This window comes from Hyaena hyaena, unplaced genomic scaffold, assembly GCF_003009895.1.
Source record: "Hyaena hyaena isolate Hyena2069 unplaced genomic scaffold, ASM300989v1 scaffold_30, whole genome shotgun sequence".
NCBI classification, from domain to species: Eukaryota; Metazoa; Chordata; class Mammalia; order Carnivora; family Hyaenidae; genus Hyaena; species Hyaena hyaena.
Genome location: NW_024080662.1, coordinates 482,506 through 505,973, shown reverse-complemented (window position 1 = coordinate 505,973; position 23,468 = coordinate 482,506). Strand labels below are relative to the sequence as shown.

Here is a 23,468-nt window from a genome sequence, read left to right as displayed (position 1 = left end):
GCACTTCAAGCAGGCAGAGCGAAGTATGGGGAGGAGGGCCACTTGAGGACCTGGTCTTGGAGGTCAAAGGTGAGATGGAGACAGGGGAGACCAGTGCAGTGGTGAATGGCAGGCCAGGCAGAAACACCCAGGAGCTAAGGGCCACAGATGGCTGAGCATTCAGTTTAATTACCTCTAATAATCTTTAAAAATCAGCATATAGATCCACTACAGGTAACCTGGCCTCCCACCTGTCTTGGTGGCATTTGTCCAGATGCCATTCCCCTCAAGGAAGTGGGTCATCCCAGGGGAGTGGGGCCCAGAAAGGAGAGAAAGGGACAGCCTTCCTACTGCCTGCCCCACAGCCCTGGGACAAGCACACATCTGGCCTGGCCTGAGACAAGGCAGGGAGAAGCCACAGGGCTGTGCAGAGGCAAGGGGCCAGAATACCAAGTGCCCTGGCCTCCAACACTACCCCCCTGTTTTTGGTTTTGTCATTAAAAAAATAAAGCCACAATTCCTGGCAGGAACAACCAGTTGTTGCAGTGTCTTCTGTTAAAAACACAGGCACGAGCGTGGACAGTCTCCTCTTCAGCTGGCCCCAGCTCACAGGATGTCTGCCCGCTTGTCTCGCACACGGCTGCGTGCCTTGGTCCGGGCTTTGAAGGCAGCGGCATTGTATAGGTGCTGGAGTAGGGGCAGAGAGTGACGATCTGGGTGAGCTAGGGGAGGCCCAGGGCTTTCTCCTCTAGCCCCTGCAGAGCTCCAGGCCTCCAGGCCGTGGGAACAGAGGGAATATAAAGGTGCCCAAAGGGTGCAAACCTTCTCAAAACGTGAGATCTTGCAGGCCTTCAAGGCAGTGGCATCCAGCACCAGCACAGGACCCAGGCCAAAGATGTCACGGAGTAGCTCGTTGTTCTGGGGACAAAGAGGGCAGTGAACTCAAGCTGATCCAAAACAGCCAAGCTGAGTGCTCCCTCCCTGTCCACCTTCCCACCTGGAGATGGTGGTGCATGCCCGATCCCAGCACGTCCTTGAAGGCAGCATAGATGCGTCGCCGAGCCCAGCTGTCCACATAGAGCACCTCAAGCCCGAAGCGGACGGACTCTTCCTCACAGTCACCACCCTGCACAGTAGAGGGACCCACAAAACAGGGCTTGGTGGCTGTGCCAGGGGATGAACTCTCACTAGGACACATTTTCTCACACGCACCTCAACAAAGTGCAGCACAGCGCGGAAAGTAGAGCGCTGCCGCCGGCGGTCAGCCTTGGCACGGTACTTGTTGCTGTCGGTGGCCAGGGTTCGCAGGGCACTGCAAAGGGCCTCCATGTCCTCGTAAATAAAATCCTCCTGCGGTGGGAGCAATGAGGGGTGTGTGAGCAGAAGCCCGGGGTTTGCTGGCTCTCAACATGGGGTTGCCCAAACCCTTCCTATCTCGGAACAAGTGGTTTTCTTCTCTCCTTGGCCCCCTTGAATTCCTTCTTGGCCCCTGCCTGGGCCAGATACCCTGGCTCAGGGTCCCCACCATGGCACCCGGCATCTGAGTCTGTGTTAGGGCTGCCTCCCCTCCATGAGGACCTAAAGCTGTCCTGCTTTTTTCTGTGTTGTCCCGTGCATCCAGCCTAGGATGGACAGGTGGTGTCAGCAGGGCCCCTCCCTTCCCCTCACCCCTCTCTCACACCTCAAGGTCCCGGGCAAGCTCAAAGAGCAGTGCGATGGTCTCGCCGGCAGCAATTCGCAGGTTCACACTTTCGCTGGACAAGAGCTGGGGCAGCCGGGGCAGCTGCCTGGGGAAGGGGCAGGCTGAGCTATGTGTGGGTTGGGGGAGCCTCACCTTTCCCCTCCCACTCACAGCGGGCAGTCGCTCTTACCTGTCCAGGATGTGGCTGACATGGGTGCTAGGGCAGATGGTAAGTAGCAATGCCCAGGCCTGCAGGGCAGCACAGAGCAGGCCATGCAGGCTGGCAGGGACCACAGGGGCTGTGGAGCCACCCATACCACAGGATCGGCTGAAAACACCTTCTAAACAGTTGAGGCAAGAGACCAGGTCCTAGGGACACAGGGAGGCAGTAGGAACAGCTCAGGGGCAGAGCCAGGGTCTAGGTGCTCTATTACCCATGCCCAAAGGCCACTTACCTGGACATCGGCAGCAGCCACATAGCACCCCAAGCCAAGAGCAGAAGCGCACTGTTGGGAGGAGGACAAAGCCACACCATGGTTAGAGACTGAGCCTGGGTTCTCAGCCACGGAGCTCACCCTCAGAGTAAGGGAGCCTGAAAGCAGGTGGACCCCACCTCTCTCCTTAGGGATAAGGGGAGGAAAGGGTGTCACAGAGCACAGATCACTCACGTGGAGCCGAGCAGCAGGACTAGCTGTGCCATCACTGAGCACAGATACCAGGAAGGGCTGTAGGCTGTGAAATAGCTCCTCGCCCTTGGGTCCAGGGCCCAGCTGCACACAGAGCAGGCCTAGTACGGCGGCGGCCAGGGCCTGTTCCTCGCCCTTCCCTGCAGGAATGCTTTCCAAGTCAGCTCAGGCAGCAAGGGTCAGTACCCAACCAATTCAGGTCTCCCATGAGCCCCCGGGGCCCAACCTTTCTTGAGGCACTTTTCCAAGGCATCAGCCAGTGTGAGGCGGCGCTCCAGTAGGAAGTCAGGGAGTAAGCGGGATGCCAGGGCCAGGCGAAGGCTCTCAAGAGCACCCTGCCGGGTCTTGGCACTGAGGAATGAAGAAAGGGACCTTGTGTGCCAGCTCTACTGGGTCACACTTGGCATGGGCTGAGCAGGGACACGGGTGTAGGGGTTGGCTGGCAGTCAGGGGTACCTCTTGTCTGTGAGGCAGTCCACATACTCCTTCAACTTCTCCTCAAGGTCTTCCTGCTGGCCCTGCTCATCCACAGCATCCCCCCCTGCAAGGCCAGCTGGTCAGCCCTGCGTCTTGCTTTACCCCAGGGAATCCCCACAGAGTCCCTGCCAAACTCCCACCCACTCTCACCAAGGCTGTCCTCTGCGGCAGTGCTAAGAAGGCTGGGGCATTCACTGGTGGTGCTGCGGGCCTCACTGACTGCCTCATCCTCACTGGAACCGGAGTCAGCTTGGGCACTGCTCCGGGCACCTGAGGAGGATAGAACACAGCACTTGGCCTGCCTCTACTGATGAGTGATGGCTGGGGGTACCTCACCCGGCCTCATGACCCCCAAGAATAGAGTCCTGCCCCTCTTAGAGATGAGAAAACCAGAGACTGAAGTGGTAGGCACAGGGACGCTCAGCAGGGGGCGCTGAGCCAGGAAAGAGGAGAAAGAGAGTGAGGTCTATGAAATGCAGAACATTTATAGGCCCAGCCTAGGAAACCTGGCAGGCTTGGTGAGTCAAGCCTCCCTGAGACCAGAGCCTGCTTTAAGAAGAAGACTGAGAGCCTGGTAGAGGCAGAAGGGGCTGCATAGGCCCCACTTGGAATGGGGACACATTTAGGCAAATCCAGGGGGAGCTTAGCCACCAGCCCAGATTATGCCTAAAAATGGCCAGGGCAAAAGTCAGAAGTTTAGATTATTGAATCTGTATATACAGAACATATACAGACAGACACAGGGCTCAAATTCCAGCTCCCTATCTTAAAAAGAGTACATGTAACCAGGTCAAGTGACTAACCTTCAACGCCTTAAAAATTTATTTATTTATTTATTTATTGTTGAGAGAGAGCAAGCAGGGGAAGGGCAGAGAGAGGGAGACACGGAATCTGAAGCAGGCTCCAGGCTCTGAGATGTCAGCACAGAGCCCAAGGCAGGGCTTGAACCCATAAATCCATGAGATCAAGACCCAAGCAGGGTGTCAGAGGGTTAACTGACTGAGCCACTCAGGCATTCCCAACACCTTAAGTTCTTCATCTGCAAAACAGAGATGCTAAAGCACCTCACGTAGTACAGCAAGTAAAGACGATGACTAGATGACTAAATAAACGACCAGTTAAGGCTCTTCTGTGGGCCCACAACTGCCCATCTGCTCTGGGGCAGAAGCCCAGCTCAGCTCCTGGTGGATGTGGCTGGGTGCCCCAGGCTTCCAAGCATACTATCTTCTGAGCTCCCCCTGGACCATCCCAGGCCTTCAGCCCTCAGTGTATGGACACACAGGCTCCTCCTGACCTCAGGACATGCAGAGAATGGAGTGACCCCTGACACATGAGTCCCTGAAAATAGGTAAACACAGGAGAATGTCAGGATCAGCAGAGTTAGAATGCTCCTGTGTGTGGGTTCTGGTCACCAGGCCGGTCCTACTTCTCAGAAACTACATACTCCATGTGCCTGCTGCACAAAGTCCAGCATGCATGCAGGCTTTTGCTCACCTCCTCTCTTACTACTCTAACCCGCCAAAGCTTCCCAGCCTCCCTAATTTGCTCCCTCCAAATGCGAGGCCTTTGCACAAATTATTTCCTCTGCATAGCACTCTCTTCACCTCCTCAGGGTTCACCTAGAAGCCCCTTAAGGATTCCTTTGTTCTTAAGTCTGGGGCTGACATCATTCAGTGAACCTGTCCCCCCAGCACCAGTCCTTCTGTAATGTTGCTACCCTCTTAGATGTCCCCATACCCAAGTCCCATTAGGGTGGTGTCCAGGTCTAAGCTGTACCCAGCAGGCACCCTGTTCCTGCAGAGTAAACATATGTGTTTACTGCACCAAGACACACTTCTGTTCAAAGCTGATAAGTCTCAGGACTGCTCAGGCTCAAGGGCACTCCCCAACCCTCTCGGGCCAGGTCCACCAAGGCCGGAATCCTGCAACGTCCCCATCGCCCCCCACCCCTCCGCCAGTTCGCCCTCTATCTCAGTACTTTCCGTCAGGCCAGCCCTCCCACCAGTTTCCTAGTCCAGTCTAGTAAAAGGGCAGGGATTAGAGAGGGGGCAGGCTTCCTGCTGTCTGGCAGGTTTGTCTATCACAGCAGGTAACTGGGGTGGATCGACAATGGAGAAACTGAGGCCGAGAGGCACCGACCAGTGTAGGGCCGGTAGCGTGGGTTCCTGAGCAGCAAGCAGCGCAATCAAGTTGGGCGCACACGTGGCCACTGTCCCGGGGCACGTGCTGGCCGCGGGAGAGTGGCGGGACTCCCGCAGAGCCAGGCTGGTAGACACAGGAGTCTCCGCCCAGGACCCCCGGTAACACTGACAGGTAAGCCATGCTGGACCCCCGCTCGCCGTTCATCAGTAGCTCCCCACTTACCCGCTCCTCGGCGCTGGCCGCCCTTTCGGGGCGCGCTGCCCTTACGGGCGCGGGGCATGCCGGGAATCAGGAGCGCGGGCGCGCACAAGGCTCAGGGTCAGGGACCTGGCGGGCGGGGGCTCCAGACCGGCGAGACACCGGTCGGTGGGCTAAGCTGAGACTTGGGCAGACGACGGGAGCCACACGCCGCACGCGACACCATCTTCGCGAGGCGCCCCGCCCTGCCAAACGAGTCGCTGCGCCCCGCCCTACTAAACGGGTGGCCGGGAAGGCGAGTTCTTGGCCATTGGGTTCAGGACCACATGCACGCGGCCGAAACTACTAGTCCCAGGGGGCTGCGCGCGCAGATGACCGCCTGCCGGCTAGGCGCAGAGCACCTCGGGAATTGTAGTCTACTCCTGAAACCCATAAGCCCACGACGCTCTAGCTGAACTATGCACCCACAATGCCCTAGGTACATCTCCCGCCCCCCGCACGCCCAGGTGCATGCATATAGTTAACTCTGAAGCTGTGCCTATGGAGCAGCCTACCACGTCAGGCAGGACCAGTGTTTCTGGGCATTTGTGGATGGACAGGAAGAACTTGGAGTTTAGTGGAACTTGGTGAACAAACTTTAGGCAGTGAAAGAAAAAGTGACTTTATGCTGAAGCAGAGCACAAATAACACCTTAGCACTTACAGACCTTAGCCAAGATCTTGGAGATAACCTGTCCCTGGACAGGTCTCCTGAGACCTTTCTGTGGGCCCAGTGAGGAGCAGGAACAGAGCTCTGAGCTGGCACCTCTAACCATCTGGAACTCGGACTTTCCCAGGGGCTGCTTATCAGGAAAGATCAAGTGGCCTCAGAGGACCTTTGGTTTTAAAATGGTGTAAGCAAAATAAAAGGGTGTCAACATTTTTTTTCCCTGGCCCCTTCCACTCCCCAGGTACCCCATGGGAAGGGAGTGTGTGTATGGGAGGACTGATGCTAAACTGAATAGAACAAGAGTGGGACAGAGCCGTCTCTCCAGGACTGGAAAAATGGCAGCAGGGACAAGAGAGTCAGGGGCAGGTAACCTCTGGTTTTATGCTGGTTCTTCAGGCCTAGGTTTAGGTCTAGGCTCCTGGCAGTAAGGGCAGCCCAACCCCGGTAACAACGGCAGCTAAAGGACTCCCAGGCTCCAGGCCTCCCATCTGGCTGCAGGTGCAGAAAGGCTTCCAGTTGTCCTCTGTCTTGGCAGGCACAGCGCCCATGGCCATGGCACCGCTGGAGACTGCAGGCTATGGTTGCTCTGGTCACATTGTTTACATAGGGGCCCAGGGTGCCCACTAGGTAGTCATGGAGATGCCAGCATTTCTCCTGAGGAGGGGAAGGATGTAGCAATACTCCTGCTCCCTGGCTCTGACATGGTCTCTCCCCCCAACCTTGGGATCCCAGGATGGGCTGCATGGCAGGCTGGAGGGGCAATGACCGCTTCAGAGATGGAGAGGCTCAGGTCCCCCAGAGCACCACGCCAGCTGCCCCCAGTGCTGCGCTCACACCAGTCGTCTGCACAAGGTCATCCTGGAAACAAAGAACTGCTAAGCCAGGGATGGGCTGGTCAGATCCATCTGGGCCTACCTCCACCTTTGAGAAACTTTTCTGGCTCATTACCATGATCTAATTCCACCTCTAGAGTAAGATTACTTGGCACTGAGCCTCTGAATGGCTTCTTGGGTTCTCCACTCAGAAAATGTCTCCCCTAAGACCAGGGCTCCAAAGGCTGGGCCTTGCCTTCCCCTCAAGATTTTCCAAGGCAGAGCCATACTTACTTTTCAGATGCTCCAGGATGGGATCTCCCCACTCAGAACTAGATCAGGGTCTTCCCATCAAATTCCCCTGGGCAAGGTCTTCTCTTCAGACGTTCCCAGGACAGGACCAGGACTCCCCACTCAGACCCCTAGATCTCAATGTTCACTTACGAGGTGTGTGAGGAACCTCCCAGAACGCTGGTGTGTGAGGCGGGCATAGACCAGGACAGGCAAGGGATGTGGGTGCCCAACAAGGGCCACATGGAAGGCTTCCTCCAAGCGATATTGGACAAATGCTTGGTGGTGAATAGGTGGCAGCTTGGGTGGGAGATAAATGCTGGGGAAGAGGGCGCTGGAGGCAGGCAGCCCAGAGCGAATGCAGTTGGGTGTTGCAGGCTAGAGTGGCTGGGTGGCAGTGGCCTGGGTGGAAGCTGTACCGTGCCAGCCATTGCCACAGGCTCTGGGAAGCGACAGAACCCCCAGAACCCATGGGGCTTCAGTGCCTGGCCCAGCCACAGTGTGTCCTCTATCAGGGCATGGGCTGCCTGTTCAAAGCTAACACTGGCCTATGGAGCTGCTCCTGGGGGTTCAAGTGGGGGAATACCCGTTGTGCCCAAGCCCATGAGGTGGCCTGGTAGGCTCGGCACCAGCCCCAGTTCCCGGCCCAGAGTGGGCACCACTCTTCCCAGTCCAGCACTGCCAGGCCAGTGAAGCCACATTCTAGGTTGAGATGGGTCTGGTAGGTAGCCTGTGCCAGGTGGCGGTAAGAGGGACAATCTTGGGGATGCCTCCATTATGAGCTGTGGCCCTGGGCCCAAGGTAGGGATAGAGGCTGAGCTGATTCTTGTAGAAGATGGTGATGTTCTGCCCATGGAAATGCTGGCCATGGTTGGCTGTGATGCCCAGAGCCTCTAGTGGCAGGTGCACACCACAGCGAGTCTTACAATGTGCTGAGGGTATGTTCCATTGCACAGAGAAAGGGCGGTCAGGAGCCCATAGGAGGGGCTGGCCACACCCCAGGCAAAGGGCCACTCCTAGCACCAGGGCCAGGCCCAGTTGCATGATCATGCCCCAGGGACAGAAACCTGCAGGAGAGAAGGGGTGTGAATTAAGACTTGTGGCCATGGCCACACCTCCTATATGGCAGGGAAAGCTGGGAACACTCCCCCAACAACTCCCAAGGATGGGGGCTGGGGAAAGGATAGTCCCCATGTGGTCCTCTAGGCCTCTCAGACCAGTCACACCCTAAGTTGGCCCAGGTAGCTCCTCTCCCATGCTGCCCATCTGTCATGGTACAACTGTGCCCTTTGACACCTAGCCTACTCACTTCTCCCCTTTGCCGGGCTTAATTCCTACTTAGCTCTCAGATGTCTGCTGTGACATCACCTCCCCTGGGAGGCGTCCCAGGGCCTCCAAATGGACTGAGAGCACTTGGGCTCCCACTGTCCCAACATGGATCCTGCCACTGTATGCTTCCCTGTTTCCCCTGTCCCTTGGGCCAAGATGCTGTCTGTCTAGTTCCCCATTGCCTGTGCCCAGTCCAGGGCTGACAAACAGTTGGCTCTGAGTGAATGGTGATGAGTGAATGTGGAAGGGAACAGACACCTTGTAACCTGGGCTTGGCAGAGTGGGAGGGGCAAAGGGCAGGTGTCTCTTCATCCATGGCCCTAGGGCCAAGGTGGATCTGGGGGCTCTTGCAGAGATAAGGTATCTAGGGTGAAACTGGGAGGTGAGGGTGAGGTCAACAAACAAACTGTCACAGGCACATCCAACAGAAACCTTTATTCAGCCACACTGACAGCTCTGAGCCACAGCCATGAAGCCATCTCCTGGCCTCACTGGTATTCAGGAAACATGGTCAGGCTACAGCTGCCCCCAAGGTCTAGGGACTGAGGTAAGGCCAACGGGCTGAGGCTTGTACTGCATCAACCCTGAAGGACAGTGCCTTGTCCTGGGGAGCCCTCAGATGTCTTTTTCCATCCAGAATATGGGACATCCTCTCAGGTCTTGGTATTGTGTCTCCAGCAGGCTTTTTGGAAGGGGCCCTGCAGGAGGTGGGGGTGAAGTGGTCAAGGGCTCAGGCAGGGGAGGAGGTGGTGGCAATGATGACCCCTTGGGGAGTCTTGGGGCAGTCTGGGCAGCCAGGCTAGAAGCCTTGCAGGGTGGCCGGGGAGAGGGGGCTCTGGGGAAGACCTTGAGCAGGGTGGCAGGCAGCCGTCGGCTGGTGAAGACCACGCCCTGCACAGGCTCACCTAGATGGTAGCCCAGGTGGGCATAGAACTGCAGCTGGTCATGGGTGGTGAGGTGTAGTCGGCGGAAGCCCCGGGCCTGAGCAAAAACCTCCAGGCCCTCCATAAGGCGGCGGCCAAAGCCACGGCCCCTGAGAGCCCGGGCCACAACCACTGTCTCCACTAGGAGGCTCTGGGGCCGGTCTAGCACCCGTGACAGGCGGGCATGGCCCACCACAATGGGGGCTGCCTCAGGTGTGGGGCTGGGGCTCAGCAGCATCAGGCAGAGGGGGAAGGCATCTGAGGACTGGCCCAAGGAGTGCAGGCGGGAGGCACGGCTGCGGGGCCACTGCTCATTGATGAGGTCAGCACAGGCATCCAGGAGCTCAGGTCGGCAGTGCACAGGCTCCAGGGTCAGTTCAGCCAGGCTGGGGGCTGGGGTCTCCTCTGGCTGGTGTGCAGGATCCAGGGTCAGCGTGGCCAGGCTGGGTCGCAGGGTCAACTCTGACTGGCATGCAGGATCCAGAGTCAGCTCGGCTGGGCTGACACTCAGGATCAGCTCTATCTGGTGTGTAGGGTCTAGGGGAGGGGTCAGCTTTGGTGAGCCAGGGCTCAGAGTTAGCTCTTGCCTACATGTAGGATCCAGGCTCAGCTGAGTCAGGCTGAGACCCAAGGTCATCTCCTGCTGGGTTGCAGGTGGCTCAGTGCCAGGCTGGGGATTAAAAAGCACAGTCTCTAGACAGTGGTACCTCCTCAGACCACAAGGTTGCTCCTCTTGGAGACAACAGCCATGCTAGGCTGTGTCAGGAAAGAGGACAGTGTTGGGGCAGGGAGGGGCTGACAGAGTGCTGGGGGAGCCATGCATCCTGGAACTGGTCTACACCTTGTCTCCATCCCATACTCACCTGATGGCACAGGTGACCTGGAGACCATCCCCTATAACTGACTCAGGTGACTCACACAAGTGACAGCAGAGGTAATGGGTCCAGGGTGTCCTGCCCCACATTGCAGGGAAGCTGAAGGCTAAAGGCTGGGGCAGAACCCAAGAGTCCTGGCCCCAGCTTTCTGTGGCTACAACTTTGTCCTTCCCAGAACAGGGGATCTAGCCTACACCATCATGGCTGGCTGGCCATCAGACAGAACATGCAGACTAGACACCATGACCTCCTACCTACTTAAATCCATCCAAGACTCCCTCTGGTTGACCCCAGGAACTCCCCTGCCTTTTCCTTCTCTCTATTCTAGGTCCCAGCCTTTCTCACCACTTGGGCCACGACTGCCACCTGACCAGTCCTGGGGCACCACTCAACCACCTGTTAGGATCAGTTTTCCTCTCCCTGAACTGCCTTTCCTGCTTGAAGCACAAAGCCCATGGCCCCCTCCCCAGCACTGTGCAGCTCAGGTCACTCTGCTTGGGCATGGACTCAGGAGTCCCTTCAGATGGGGCTCCAGCAGCACTAGCAAGGCGCCTGGCTCACAGTCACACAGCAATGTGGCTCTTGCAGGCTTCGTTCCCCACTGGCCTGAGTTTCGTAGTCGCCCTAGATAAGGACCACAACTTCCTTCCTAAATCCACAAGTGTCCAACAGCCACCAGGTTGGGGGCTCAGACCTCCTGCGCCTAAACCCCATTGTTTGCCAATCCTACCCCAGGCTCTTCTGCCAGGAGGGTCTATGCTGGGGAGATCCTGGTGGGAAATCCACTGGGCCCTCGTCTTCTACTCACCTGCTCCAGAGAGGACGTCCTGGCTCTCCTTCCCCACCTCCCCAAGAAGGCCCCCTGAACTTGAGGCAATTCCACACTGGTCAGGAACAAGTAGCCCCCACAACCCCCACGCCCCACTCAAAAGGCTATAAGCACCTCACCTGCATCAGCCACCTGCGAAGCAGCTACAGCTCTGTGCCAAGAGGGAGAATACCCCAGGATTCGCACCTAGACCTGGAGTCCCAGGCTTCCCCGCGGACTTAACCCCTTCGGTGCCGACCCCACCCACTATGGGAGGAGCTCCTGTGTCCTCAGGGAGAGGCGGCAGTGTCTTCGGTGGCTCGGTTTCCCCCTCCCTCCTAGTGGGTGACAAACCATTAAGTTTTTTTGGGGGGGGTGCTTCGGCAGCTTGACTCTGGGTGGGTGTGGCTCGGCATGCTCTGGGAGAGAACGCAGAAACTGATGCAGGGAGGGGGTGCGGGACGGCATTGCTACCTGAGGACCGCACGCACGGGGCAGACCGGGGACAGTGTGGACTAACATACGGCACGTGCGAAGGGTACTGACATGCTGAAGCCAAGCTCCTCCGGGACGCTCCGCGTGCTCGCTCTGCGCGGGTCGGTTTCTCGTTGTCTGTGTGGTTTGGACTCTTCTGACCGCCCGCGCTGGCCCCTAGCGGTGCGGCGGTCGCACTGCAGCCGTCGTCTTCCGCAGCTCTGGTACAGACTCTTCCTAGGCAGCCAGGCCCCACCCCGCCTCCGCGCGCCACCGCTTAGGCTCCGCCCCCAGTTCAGGGCGTCATAACACAGCCGACGCAGACCCAGTCTCTTCCCTGGCTGCGTCTCTGCCCCTCCAGCCCTTCCGGAGCCATAGCTCCTTGCTCCCTGCGTATGCCCCGCTGGGACCCAGAGCAGGCTCCACCTCTTTTCCGTCGCCTGCAGGGCCAGTCTCTGGCCCCTGGGCATCGCTTAGATCCTTCCGGATTCCGCTCTTTCGAGGCCCTACCCGGGCCTATCGCGTCAAAGCCTTGGCCCGGTACAGGCCCCTCCTCCATCCGGCTCCACTTCCGCCTCGCCTCACTTCACCTCGCCCCACCCCAGGCTCAGGCAGATCTCGGTTCCTGTTGGCACCCCGTGGGGTAAGATGTCCGTTGTGGAAACAATCAGGTAGAGCTTCCTCCTGAAATTTGGGCCCCATCCTCGGAAGCAGCCGCCCTCGGACAGACGTCAGGACTTAGTGATAGAGATGAGCCTTTCCTGTGCCCTCTGGATCCCGGAGCCTGCACGTTTTAGGCACTCCATTAATAGCTCCTGAAGCAAGAATCGTGTCTGCTTTATTTGCGAGCCTGGTGCCTTTGAGCAGGTTGCGTGCAGGGCTGGTTACTGTCAACACACAGTAGGAGCCAAAGTGCTTTACCTCTAGCTAGACAGCCTGGGTTCGAATCCCCGTTTCTCTATTTTCTGGCTGTCCAGCCTTGGACAAAGTGTTTGCCCTCCCAGTGTGTGCCTCAGTTTCCTCATAACCTGGTGTTAGGATCGAATACATTAGTCTACTTAAAATACTTAACACAAGACTTAAGGAAGCGTAGGTATTCAGTGTATGTCAGTTCTTGTGATTGCTACAGTTTAAAGACCGGTTTAGTGTCTCTGGAGATGTTTATGACCCTGCTGGGTGGGTGCTGAAGGCTCTAACCCCTTAGGCAGCTATTCCGGTCTGTAAGCATGTGCAGGCATATGCTCATGACCGTGGCTGAATGTACTCCTGGCTGTGACCATGACTTGTGTGGCTGCTTGTACTTGAGAAAGCTGTGGCCAGGCTCACGGTGCATTAGGTTGTGAAACTGAATAGAGGAAACCTCATTTAAAATGGAGTCGGGAGGCTAGATGGGGGAACTCACACATGCCAGTCCTTGCACCCCTTTGCAGACCCAACAGGGAGAAGCCTACTTTACTACCCCAGCAGGAGGAAAGGTTTTCTCATTGCCTGACAACAGCTTAGCTAGTGAGAGACTGTCATAACTCAATCAATGAAAAGCCACTACACTTTGTACTCCAGGTTTACTCCAATGGACTTTCTGTTTATAATAGGCCCTTCAAACTCCCCCCTTTCCGCTGTAAAAGAGCGCTCCTCCTCTTTGGTTTTGTAATAGCTCACATGTCTCAAGTTGCAGTTCTCTACTGTTCCTTATTAAACCCATTTTTGCTGGTGAAATAAGTTTTATTTTTAACGTCAACAAGATGTTCAATGTATGTATCTTAGTGTGTGCCCAATTACTACGTGCCCTGCTTCTCACATGATGCTCCCTTCCAGCCACGGTAGCAGCGACATTTGAACTCCACAGCCATCCGCATCCGATCCTCAAGTGAGAGGGCACCTTGTAGGGTCAGGGGCCCGCCCCCAGGTGTGGGCTGGATGGAGAAACTGGTGGGGTTGAGGATGAGGAGGGCCTCAGGGTGGCTGGGGCGCCTAGCACAGCGACCATGGCCTGAGCACAGGGCTTGACTGCACAAAAGAGCCCCGCTGGTCACATTGAGGATAAAGGGCCCCAGTGTGGTGTCCACATACTCCTTGATGGCCTGGCATGATTCCTGAATGGGAAGGGGAGCAAAAGGGACATCATGGCCATGCATGGGCCTACCTAGGGCACCGAGGCACTCACCTGCTGGCCAGCCAGGATCGAAGGGATACAAAGGGTGGGTCAGGGTCTTGCCAGTCAGCCTGGCACTTCCACCCCTGCCCCCACCCTAACCTCCCTCCTGGGCCTGAGCTCACCTTTGTTCTTGTGTTCTGCCAGCTCACCCAGAGTACCACTCCTGCTGCCCCCTGGGCTGCACTTTCCCCCAGGCTGTGCTCCAGCTCATCCTGAGGAAAGGGACATAGCTCTGAGGGGCCTCCCTCCCTCCCCACAGCAGGTTGCTGTAACAACACTGGATGGGACAAATAATTCATAACCCCCACCTGAGCTGCTCTGGCCCTGGTGGCGAGAGGCAAGCCCGTCCTCACCCTAGCCTGTGAGTGCTGTGCAGCAGGCACTGCATCTTTCTGATGAATGCAGAATCATCTGTGCCGAGCACAGAGCATGGCACACAGTAGGAGCTCAAGGAACGGAGAATGGATGAGTGCCCCAAGGCCATGTGGCCTCAATTACTGAACGTGATGCCTGACAAGGTAGGCTACAAGGTGAATGGGGTCATAGAGGGAGACTCACCAAGGGCAGAGAGTGGTTGGTCCCATCGTAGAAGATCTGGGCATAGGGCAGCACTGGCAGATCCGGGTCCCCAGCACCCATAGCCACTCGGAATGCCTCACCTACACGGTGCCGCACATACACCTGTCCCTTCCCTGTGCCCTCTAGCTCTGCAGGCATGTAGATGCTGGGGTAGAGGGCACGGCTCTGACCCCACAGCCACCCCAGCTGGTCATTCTGGGCACAGATACCCGGGGGGCACTGGCCTGTATAGTTGGGGCTTAGAAAGTTATAGTTATAGCAGTCAGGGAAGCCATAGAAGCCCCAGAGGCCACGAGGCCTCAGTGCTTGCCCCAGCTTGAGGGTGCCTGCCATCCAGGCCTGTGCAGCCTCCTGGAACTGGTCCCGAGCTGCAGCCTCCACCCAAGGAGCTGGCCAGTCGGGATGCTGCCCCTGCACCAGTGACCGTGAGCGCTGCCGATAAATGTCCTTGGCGTCCCAGTTGAAGGCCCAGCGTGGGCGCCATGCCTCCCAGTCGATGACTGCCAGCCCTGAGAAGTCAGATGCAGGTATGGCAGCCAGGATGTCCTGGAATGAGCGGGCCAGGTGGGTATCCAGGCTGGCATTCTGGGGCAGGCCACCAAACACAGGCTCCCCAGCAGACGTGTAGTAGGGGTAGGTGCCCAGCTGGTAGCTATAGAAAATGGTCATGTCAGGGCCGCGGAAGGTCTGCCCTGGGTTGGCCACCACATCAAAGACACTGACATCCACGTCCACGCCGTATTTCTCCAGGCACCACTGGGTGTTTGCATTCCAGATGGTGGTGAAGGGCTGGTTGGGTACCATGGGGCTCCTGGAGCCTTGGGTTTTGTCGAGCAAGGTCAGGAAGAGGGTGCAGATGGGAAGCAGGTGGACTGCCATGGCACAGGGTGGTTCTAGGGAAACCTGGCCAGGGGAGGCAAAGCTGAGAGTAGGCCCTGAACTCTCTGACCCCTGCTCAGGGAAAGCTGGCCAAACCCCTTGCTCATTAATCCACCCCTGCTCTGGCTTTAGGTAAACACTGACCTGCAGGCCTCAGGGAGGTCAGAGGGCAAATGAGAGGCTTGGAGGGGTAGCACTGCCACTGGAGGGGCCTCTGGCCCCTGTCTCTCACAGACTTTGCCCTGGCCTAAGCTAACCAATCCCCTTCCCCAAGAGCCACAGAAGCCATGACACCTGTTTTGAGAAGAGCTGTTGAGAGCCAGGCCCTCAGCCCCTAGGCTGACCTGACTGTGATGGTGGGGGGATCCTTTCCTGTCTCTCCCTGAAGGAATCCTGGCCAGCCATTGGAGGAGGAGATGCTCAGTGACCAAAGACAGGTCAGCCCAACCCTCCTTTTATACCCACCAGTCTGCCCACATGTCCCTGCTGACCTCAGGGCTGAAGGGCCTCATCCTCCAAACTTCCTGACCCCAGGGTGAGGGCCTAGGCAGGGCTCAGCAAGATTCTGTTCCTCAACTCTGCCCACAGCTGCACCAGATTCTTGGAGGAAACTGCTGCTGGAAACTCTGAGCTTTTGTAGGGGGTCACCCCACCCAGTCTGGGGGCGGGCTAAGGGGCGGGCTGAGGGTTGGAGGGCTGGGCCAGGCAGCTGAGCCACCTCAGCACCCCTAACAAAGTGCCCTTGGTAGGAGGTGGGGCTGGGCCGGAAGCAGCCCCGCCCACTGGGTCAGCACTAGGGCAGGGCTTTGCGGCTTTATTTGTGTTGGGGGGGAGGGGGGAGGGGTGCTGTTTGGGTGGCAGGCCCAGCTGACAGGTCTGTTTGTGGTACTGGAGTCTGGGTGCTTCAGTACTGTATACCAAGGGGGCATACTTTCCTGCCTGGCTGCACTGTGACATTTGGGGCCCCTAGGCACTTTTGCCTTTTTGGGTTCCTTTCTCAAAACATTAAAAAATACATTTTACAACTATGTTGGTATAAAGGCAAACATAAGCCCAATCTAAGTCATTATTGTATATTCATTATTAAATATATATTTTCTTCTGATTAAAATGATTAAGATTTTTGGGGTCCCTAGAAGTATTGTGGCCTCAGATGCTATACCAACTATGCCGAAGGGGTAAGCCACCTCTGCTTTTGGGCCTTGAGTCTGAAAGGTACGGTGTCTGGGAAGTCAGGGCTGGTCAGTGTCTCTGTGAAGCCCCGGTTAGCTACTATCTAGGCCTCTGTGCAAGCTCCAGTAGAGTGTGTATGTGCAAGTATGGAACCCAGAGCCTGGACTGGGTGTGACACTCTGTCGTCCTGTGACTATGAGATTCCATGTTTGACCATGGGTGTGTCAGTGACCACGTTTGCTCATTCCTTTGTGATTTCACGTGTTTGCTGATTCAGAAGCTGATTATTGAGACCTGCTAGGTGCCCAGGCCCAGGCTTGCCTGCCAGGGTGGGGTGAAGGGAACGTCATGTCCCTGGCCCAGGTGAAGGTGTTACCTGAATCTGCAGCCCAGTCTGAGCCTGAGCCAGTGATCCCCCCCATCCCCCCCCCACCCCCCGGAAAGTGGTCAATGAAGCAGTGACCCAGCTGGCTATCATCTGGACCTGGTCCTGCAGGCAAGGATGGAGAAGCTGACAGCGGATCCGGGGTGCTGGGGGGCTGTGGGTACATCAGCCAGGAGCCAAGCATAGCATCTAACCACAGAGATGGTGGCTGCTGATTCTGGTGGAAGCAGGGTCCCAGAGTGATGGCCACCAGGCTCAGAGAGACTGGCGCAGCTCCCAAGGGCTGAGGGGACAGGAGAACATCAAAGCAGCCCTGAGGCTTTGTGCTACCTTCTGGTGCCCCCAGAAACCTAGTGCTGCAATTGGCACAATGCAGCCATCCTCCAGCTGGCCTCAGTCTAGGGGAGAAGTTCTAATGGTGCAGACGGTGGGAAGATGCTAGAGCACCCAAAGCCTTCCCTGACCCTAGGGCTCTGCCCACAGATCTGCCCTTGCCGAGTTGGTCTGGCCAGTCCAAGTTGTGTGTGTCTGGGATCACTCCAGATTCGAGGTCCAGCCCTGCCTGCCCTCTCTGCTCTCATACCCTGGGCCTAGGCCACCTCACTCTGCATTACCCTCACCTGCCCACCCACAGATCTGGCTGTCCGTGAGTTGCACCTCCCACAAGGCTGTCTTTCCAGGTCCTCCTGGAAAGTGATGTGAGGTGGTCACAGATTTGCATGGAGGGGTCACGGCTGGGTGGGTACAGGTCACAGCTGTTTGGGGAAGGTAATAGTTGTGTAAGGTCATACATGTGAGGGAAATCACAGCTTTGCACAGGTGTGTAGGGGTCCTAGCTCAGTGGGAAAGATCATGGATGTGGGTGGGATAGCTCACAGGTGTGTCTGAGGGTCCCAGCTGGGTATGGGCAGTCAGAGGTGTGAGGGAAACAAATTACAGCTTCTCCTTCCTTGCCCTCTTTTTGCTGGCTCCATTATCTCATGACCTTATTGACAATACCTTCATTTTCTGTCTAGCAGGCCTCTCCCCACCATGGCCATGAGCATCTGGGCACCCTTCCACCCAGCATTCTCCTCCACCATGTGAATGGACATTGCCCTCCCTGAACTACCACCCACTCCCCTTCCCTCCATTCTCTGCCATGACTAGCCAGAGGAATAGGGGATCACTTTACAACCTGAGTTGACATCAGTTTGGTGGGGATGGCTTCTCCAGGCTCTGCTCCCCTGACCACTTCTGACTCAGGCTTTGCATCTAGTGTGCATTCCCATGGAGACAGGGCTCTTTGCTGGTGTGGTTCACAGATGCATCCCAGCCTGGCACCGGCGCATGTGTGCACTATTTACTGAATGGGTTAGAGAGTCACCGCCATTGGGCAAAGTCAGGCTTACTGCTGCTCAGGGGCTGCCCCTCCTGCCCAGCCTGCAGTAGCCCCTGCTCAGCCCCTAGCCTCGAACTGTGAGTCCCAGCTGTGTTCCGAATTCCTCCCTGACTTTGTTCATGCTTTGTCTCTCACATCAAGCTTCCCCTTCCCTTTTCAACTCAGTGTAGAAAGCACTTCCTCAAGGATACCTCCCTTGTGGCTGTTTCACCACTTGGCTGTTGCTTGAATCTGTCTCTCCACAGCCAGTCGTTTGCTGAGGACGGGCTGTGTCATCACTGACATGGACAAGGGGACCTTCAGGTGTGGGTTGATGGCTGAAGAGAGAGGCAGAGACTCACTAGGTTAACTTTCTTTAGAAGCAGGATAGTAAAGCAGGCCAGAGCTAGTCTGACTGCTCCAGCTGCTACTTGTCTCTCCAGGACAGCTGGGGACAGGCCATACTCTGCCATAGCCAGGACAGAAGTGATCTTTGAGGTTGTCTCTGCTCCCAGGCTCAAGATGCCTCCATCTCGCCTCATCATGCATCTTTGCAGTGTCACAGGGACGAGACCTTGGCATTCAGATCCCAAACCCCAGTGGAGGACTGTGACCCAGCTGGGGAGAGGGCTGTGTGGCTGGAGTCCACTGCCCTTGGGAGCAGGGAGTCGAGGAGACGCCCTTGCCTGTGGGAAGAGCAGGAAGGGGTGGTCTGGCTACTTGCCCAGCCTGGGAAGATCAAACATCCATTTCCCCTTTCTCCCTGGGTGTGCAAGGCGAGGTGACAGGCACTGGCCCAGCTGGGGATCCAGAGGCAAGTAGGAGAAACACAATGAGCATGGTCCCTCACAGAAGGTTGGGCCCAACCACTTTCCAATCAATATGGAGACAGCAAGGTCCTTGGTGTTGGGGTAGAATGTGAATCCCTCCAGTCCCAGTGGCCCCTGCCCCATCAGGCAGCAGCAGAATGGGTAGCTCTGGGCCTCCAGGTCCTGCAGACAACAAGGGACAGATAAGAAGTCCCCAGCAGAGTCTGAAAGACCCTGGACTCTCACATGTCCTGGCCTAGTTGCAGACAATCCAAGCACAGAAGGAGTTGTTTTATATTTAATTTACAAAAGAGACCCCCAAATAATAATAATAATAATAATAATAATAAACTATCCAGGGGCAGGAGAGTAGGGTCAGGTCCTCTCTGGCCCGGCTGTGCCCCTCTCCCTCTCTGGCAGGGAGAGAAGGGAACTTTCAGGGAATTGCCCCTCCCCCTTAGAACAGGGGGTTAAGAGTTGGTATGGATGCTCTACTGGGCATCCCAGGGGCTTTGCCCCCTCCAGACTCCAGTTTGTCCACCCCTTGTAGGCTCCTATGTGCTGGGCAGAGCCGTTGTGGAAGAGGCCTTTGGCAGCTGGGTGAGAGACCCCTATAAAGTCCAAGTGAGGGCCAGGGCTACCACAGCCAATGGGCCAGTGAGGTGGGACCCAGCCCAGGCCCCACTGGCACCCCCAGCTGCCCGTGTGTGGTCCCACTGGCACTGCTCACCGCCCCAGCCTAAGTAGCATTGGCAGCGAAAGTGCGTCTGCAGGTGGTTGAGATCAGCCCAGCTGAGCTCCCCCTCTGGTCGCAGCTGTGGCTCACCAGGTACGTGGTTAGGCACCAAGCGGAAGCTGCTGGCACTGAGGTGCAGGAAGGTATTGGCGCTGGGGTCGCGACGAACACAGCGCCCATGGCCATGGCACTGGGCCCGGCTGCAGTACTGGGCAGCCCAGGACACGTTGACTACGTAGGGGACCAGCAGCCCCGTCAGGTAATTCTTGAGGTACTGGCAGGTCTCCTAGGGGCAGAGGCCAGGGATCAGGGTCAGCTGCCTCAGCTGACAGGCCCAGGTGGAAACTGTTAACTTTCTTTTAACAGCACACACATGTATATCTGTACATGAGTGCTTGAGCCCTTACTGTCCCTGTTCCTGCTGAGAAGGGAAGTCAGGACAGAGACAGCCCAGCAGGGCAGGTGGGGAAGGGTGGAACTCAGCTGTTCAGGACAGCATGACCCCTTTCCTAGGAGTAGGGAAGGCACCCTTTCTTCTCTGTTGGGACCAGGGATGCTTTGGGTGGGAGACAGAAAAGGGGGCCAAACTAGGTTTGCCCACCCTAAGGGTCAGCAGCCTAAAGCCCCAACTCTCTGCCTGGCCCCTGCAGACTCCAGTCTGGTAGGCTGGGGGTGGTCTTACTTACCGTGCTGGTGGTGTAGCCTGCATCGCCCCAGAGGATGACACCGGCCGCGCCCAGGGCTGCACTCTCACCAATGGTGGAGATGAGATCCATCTGTGAGGGAGGGAGATGGTCACTGGGGAAGACTGAGACCACATGGTGAGGACCAGGCAGGCTGGACAGGCCCCCACACTGTTCTGACTTGCCCATCCCCTTAGCCCAGTACCCTTTCCGACCCCCAAGCAGAGGCTGTTTCACTTTCTCATTAGATGTTCAAGTCATTTGCATGCCTACCTTGGCCTCCATTTCCCAAGCTAATGACCCACTTGAGCCAAAGATGTAGGTGAACCCCAAAGTCAGAATGCCTGGTTCCAAGACTCTGCTTTGCCCTTGATGTGCTTTGGGCAAGTTTCTCAGCATTTCTGGACCTCAGTTTTCTTATTTGCGAAATGGAGATAACGATGCCACCCTTTCACAAGGTTACAGAGAGAATGATACAAGAGAATGTAGCTAGAAAATCACGGGGCAGGAGGCCCCCTGGTAACCCAAACCTGCAGTGGTTCCCTGGGGAAAGAAGGCAGGGTCCTGGGAGGCACATACCTCGCTAAGCCCCGTGAGCTTGCGGCTATAGGTGGGTCGCGTGAAGACGTAGACTGGGAGTGCATGGTTGGGGTGGTGGGTGTGAGCCACACGAAGGGCCTCCTGAACACGGAAGCTGACAAAGTTGCGGCCATGGGTGGAGGAATTGAGTGTCTCATCCAGGTAGACAGAGGGGAAGAGGGCTGTGCTCTCTGCCCACAGCCAGGCCAGCTGGTCATTTCGGGAGACCTCAACGTCAGGGCAGCGGCCTGTATAGGTCTCCCGGTTCTGCACATAATCATGGTTATAACAGTCTGGGAAGAGGTAGAAGCCCCAGAGGTGTCGAGGCCGAACGGCCTTGACAAAACGCAGCGTCTCCAGCATGAACTGCCGTGCAGCAAATTCAAACTCATACTGTGCCTGCTTGACTACACGATCTGATGGCCAGTCAGGGTGGCGAATAGCCACCAACTGGCGTGATGATTGGCGGTATATGTCCTTGTCCTGCCAGTTGCGCACCCACACAGGCCGCCAGTCCTCCCAGTCGATAACTGCCAGGCCTGCAGGCTCCTGTGTACGAATGTAGTGCTCCACATGTTCCTGCAGCATCTTCAGATGTGCCCAGAGGCTGCCATTCTGCGGCACGCCACCGTGCACTGACCTCCCCACTGAACTGAAGCGGGGATACAGGCCCAGCCGGTCATGGTAGAAAATGGTGATGTTCTGGTTCACAAAACCCTCATTAGGTGAGGCCTGCACATCAAAGGCCTTCAGGTCCAGTGGCACCTTGAGGCGAGGGCCACAATCTTGCGTGGGCACGTCCCATGCTACCACAAAGGGCCGGCCTGTAAAGATGGGTGGCGCCGTGGGTTTGAGCTGGGTGGCCCATGCCACCACAGCCAGTGTGATGGCAGGGCCCAAGCCTGCCCACATGCTGGGGGCTGCAGGAAAACGGTGTCACCTGCCTGGCACCAGCTCAGGAACTAGGGGAAAGATGGGAGAGAAGCAAGTCAGTCTAGAGAATCACAGAGGTGCCCACCCCAAACCCATTCATACTCCCCAAGTGTGTGGAGCACTGTGCCCAAGGCTGTTCAGACCCTATTATACGACTGTAACAGGTCTGAAAGACAATAGGGAGGAAGGAAAGACACACTGGGAACTCACTGCCAGGAGCATAGGACTCCTTCCTGGAGCAGGTGGCTTATGGCTGGGCAGAGACCTCTGGTATGTGTGTGACTCTCAGAATTCGCCGGCTGCACTACGGACTCGCTGCCCAGAGATACAGATGCCTGCGTACCACCCAAAACATGGTTTCAGAGAGCCTCGAACCCGCGGCCCACTCTGTATTCCGTGAAGAACTCCTGGTCCAGGAAAACCATAGCATTCGGATAAGGCAGGGCAAAGCTCATACAGCCACAAGGAAGCTGGAATACAGCTGCGGAGCTATTATGTGTATAACACCCGTCGGGCAGAAGAGCGAGAACGTCAGGACTTTGTCTCGAGCGCACTCTTCCAAGCCTGGTGGAGGCCCCACCGGGACAAAGGGGCGGCGGACCTCCCTCGGCGGCGCCCGCGGACCGGCCCTTCCCTCCTCAGCCACCGGGAATGCGCCACCCTCCCCCCCCCCGCCACACGGGTCCCGGGAGGAGTTCACTCCGCCTGGCCTTTGTGCGGGACCCCGCCCCCGCCCCACACGTGGGGCCAGTGACCGGCCGGGTGGGGGTTGGGTCCCTGGGCCGCCCCGCTGGGCGCATCCACCAAAGTTCCGAACCCAACCTGCAAGGAGAAAGCCGCTAGACTTGCACTGCCCGCCCTCACCTCGCGCGGGGCGCTGCCGGGACCCACGCCATGGCCACTGCCATCCCCAGCCCAGCCCGACCCGCTCCGGCCGCTTGCCCAGGCGCAGCCCCGGCTCCGCACCTCTGCTGCTCCGCCCCCCCACCCCGGCCCGCGGGCCCTTTAAGAATCCAGCGCGGAGGTGGGCCTGGGGCAGGATTTGTGGTCGGGGAGGGAAGGTGTTCCCGACTTTCGCGCAGCTAGTGCCTCCTTTCGGGCTCCGAGGACCCCAGATTCTCCGTCGAGGGAAGTGGCCAACCATCTGGGGCCATGAAGCCCCTCCGAACAGGGCTTTCTTCTGGACTCTTAGGCGTGAGTGCCAGTCAGCCTGAGGCTTCTCCCCCACCAGCTCGCTGTCGGTGGTACAGTCCACCCCGCCTGCCGCGCGACCAGCCACTTAAAGGGACAGAGTAAGAGTAGGGAGTCGCGCAGGGAATAAAGAAGAAGGTGTTCCTCCGCCTGTCCATAGGTGGTGCTGCAGAACCCGGGGCCTTGGCTGGGGCCGCAGAGGATCTGGCTCTGCACCCACGAGTAGAGTTCCCAGCCGTGGGTCGTTAGTTTGGAAAGAGGGACGGGGACCAGAGCCGATCTCGGGTCTTCCAGGACAGTAACGCCCAGTCCCCTATGGATCTGGGGGCTTCCCGACCTACGTGCCAGGTCTGAAGGGAAGCCCTGACCCCTACCAGACTGAGGGAGGGGCCAAGCACCCTCCTCTTGGCCCTTCCTAGGCAGGGCCGAGGCAGTGGTTGTCTTGGCAACACGATGTGTGGGTCGCAGCGTGGCCGGCTCTTTTGGGGGCCGGTAAGCCCAGCGGGCCCTGAGGGTTGGGCCCCTTGCGCCCGACTTGCATTAGGGACAGGCCAAGGCCTCCGGTTCTCTCCTGCCCAGTCTCCTTGGAGACTTGTAGGAACCGCCCCCCCCCCGCCCCCCCC

General features: G+C 57.5%; 5 protein-coding genes across 12 annotated transcripts; all 5 read right to left on the bottom strand.

Annotated features, from left to right (window-relative positions):
* Nucleotides 1-135: 135 nt before the first annotated feature.
* Nucleotides 136-5,419, bottom strand: IFRD2 (interferon related developmental regulator 2). The gene is made up of 12 exons (XM_039228106.1): nucleotides 5,188-5,419; nucleotides 2,974-3,093; nucleotides 2,803-2,887; nucleotides 2,573-2,697; nucleotides 2,329-2,486; nucleotides 2,116-2,166; nucleotides 1,851-2,029; nucleotides 1,661-1,766; nucleotides 1,192-1,329; nucleotides 977-1,105; nucleotides 802-897; nucleotides 136-666 (listed from the first exon to the last, which is right to left on the bottom strand). Exons 1-12 carry the CDS (start codon nucleotides 5,243-5,245, stop codon nucleotides 586-588), a joined length of 1,326 nt encoding a protein of 441 aa, XP_039084037.1. The 5' UTR covers nucleotides 5,246-5,419; the 3' UTR covers nucleotides 136-585.
* An 831-nt stretch (nucleotides 5,420-6,250) lies between these two features.
* HYAL3 (hyaluronidase 3) lies at nucleotides 6,251-8,024 on the bottom strand. Its single transcript, XM_039228067.1, is given in 10 exon segments — nucleotides 6,251-6,303; nucleotides 6,306-6,525; nucleotides 6,641-6,666; nucleotides 6,669-6,729; nucleotides 7,128-7,319; nucleotides 7,321-7,379; nucleotides 7,382-7,415; nucleotides 7,418-7,524; nucleotides 7,527-7,721; nucleotides 7,724-8,024. Coding segments are annotated over 10 exon segments (1,248 nt in total).
* A 699-nt stretch (nucleotides 8,025-8,723) lies between these two features.
* Nucleotides 8,724-12,451, bottom strand: NAA80 (N-alpha-acetyltransferase 80, NatH catalytic subunit). Of its 4 annotated transcripts, XM_039228173.1 has the most exons (3): nucleotides 11,456-11,518; nucleotides 11,050-11,247; nucleotides 8,724-9,692 (listed from the first exon to the last, which is right to left on the bottom strand). In XM_039228173.1, exons 2-3 carry the CDS (start codon nucleotides 11,053-11,055, stop codon nucleotides 8,919-8,921), a joined length of 780 nt encoding a protein of 259 aa, XP_039084104.1. In that variant the 5' UTR covers nucleotides 11,056-11,247; nucleotides 11,456-11,518; the 3' UTR covers nucleotides 8,724-8,918. The 4 variants fall into 4 exon arrangements, with proteins under 4 accessions (XP_039084104.1, XP_039084102.1, XP_039084105.1 ...); XM_039228171.1 differs by lacking the exon at nucleotides 11,050-11,247 and having other exon boundaries at nucleotides 11,434-12,451; XM_039228174.1 differs by lacking the exon at nucleotides 11,050-11,247 and having other exon boundaries at nucleotides 11,384-11,557.
* Nucleotides 12,452-12,805: 354 nt separating this feature from the next.
* Nucleotides 12,806-15,812, bottom strand: HYAL1 (hyaluronidase 1). Of its 2 annotated transcripts, none has more exons than XM_039228170.1 (4): nucleotides 15,462-15,812; nucleotides 14,097-15,020; nucleotides 13,661-13,750; nucleotides 12,806-13,476 (listed from the first exon to the last, which is right to left on the bottom strand). In XM_039228170.1, the coding sequence occupies exons 2-4, from the start codon at nucleotides 14,994-14,996 to the stop codon at nucleotides 13,162-13,164; spliced, it is 1,305 nt and encodes a 434-aa protein (XP_039084101.1). In that variant the 5' UTR covers nucleotides 14,997-15,020; nucleotides 15,462-15,812; the 3' UTR covers nucleotides 12,806-13,161. The 2 variants fall into 2 exon arrangements, with proteins under 2 accessions (XP_039084101.1, XP_039084099.1); XM_039228168.1 differs by having other exon boundaries at nucleotides 12,807-13,476; nucleotides 15,488-15,810.
* Nucleotides 15,813-19,003: 3,191 nt separating this feature from the next.
* HYAL2 (hyaluronidase 2) lies at nucleotides 19,004-22,635 on the bottom strand. 4 transcript variants are annotated; one of them, XM_039228397.1, is made up of 5 exons: nucleotides 22,519-22,635; nucleotides 21,854-22,061; nucleotides 20,722-21,683; nucleotides 20,146-20,235; nucleotides 19,004-19,745 (listed from the first exon to the last, which is right to left on the bottom strand). In XM_039228397.1, the coding sequence occupies exons 3-5, from the start codon at nucleotides 21,631-21,633 to the stop codon at nucleotides 19,335-19,337; spliced, it is 1,413 nt and encodes a 470-aa protein (XP_039084328.1). In that variant the 5' UTR covers nucleotides 21,634-21,683; nucleotides 21,854-22,061; nucleotides 22,519-22,635; the 3' UTR covers nucleotides 19,004-19,334. The 4 variants fall into 4 exon arrangements, with proteins under 4 accessions (XP_039084328.1, XP_039084331.1, XP_039084329.1 ...); XM_039228400.1 differs by having other exon boundaries at nucleotides 21,865-22,061; XM_039228398.1 differs by having other exon boundaries at nucleotides 21,854-21,989.
* Nucleotides 22,636-23,468: the final 833 nt, after the last annotated feature.

Coding starts and splice junctions, on each gene's coding strand:
- HYAL2 (XM_039228397.1), bottom strand. CDS start 21,633: ATGTGGGCAGGCTTGGGCCCTGCCATCACACTGGCTGTGGTGGCATGG. Junction 20,236..20,721: donor AGCTCACGGGGCTTAGCGAG/GTATGTGCCTCC, acceptor CCTCCCTCACAG/ATGGATCTCATCTCCACCAT. Junction 19,746..20,145: donor CAGGCTACACCACCAGCACG/GTAAGTAAGACC, acceptor CTCTGCCCCTAG/GAGACCTGCCAGTACCTCAA.
- IFRD2 (XM_039228106.1), bottom strand. CDS start 5,245: ATGCCCCGCGCCCGTAAGGGCAGCGCGCCCCGAAAGGGCGGCCAGCGC. Junction 2,487..2,572: donor GGAAAAGTGCCTCAAGAAAG/GTTGGGCCCCGG, acceptor GCATTCCTGCAG/GGAAGGGCGAGGAACAGGCC. Junction 898..976: donor GCATGCACCACCATCTCCAG/GTGGGAAGGTGG, acceptor CTTTGTCCCCAG/AACAACGAGCTACTCCGTGA.
- HYAL1 (XM_039228168.1), bottom strand. CDS start 15,508: ATGAGGCCCTTCAGCCCTGAG. Junction 13,751..14,096: donor CCAACCACTCTCTGCCCTTG/GTGAGTCTCCCT, acceptor CCCTTTCCTCAG/GATGAGCTGGAGCACAGCCT. Junction 13,477..13,660: donor GGCAGAACACAAGAACAAAG/GTGAGCTCAGGC, acceptor CTTCCCATTCAG/GAATCATGCCAGGCCATCAA.
- NAA80 (XM_039228171.1), bottom strand. CDS start 11,853: ATGCCCAGGGGCCAGAGACTGGCCCTGCAGGCGACGGAAAAGAGGTGG. Junction 9,693..11,433: donor CAGTACCCTTCGCACGTGCC/GTATGTTAGTCC, acceptor CCTGCATGCCAG/TCAGAGTTGACCCTGCGACC.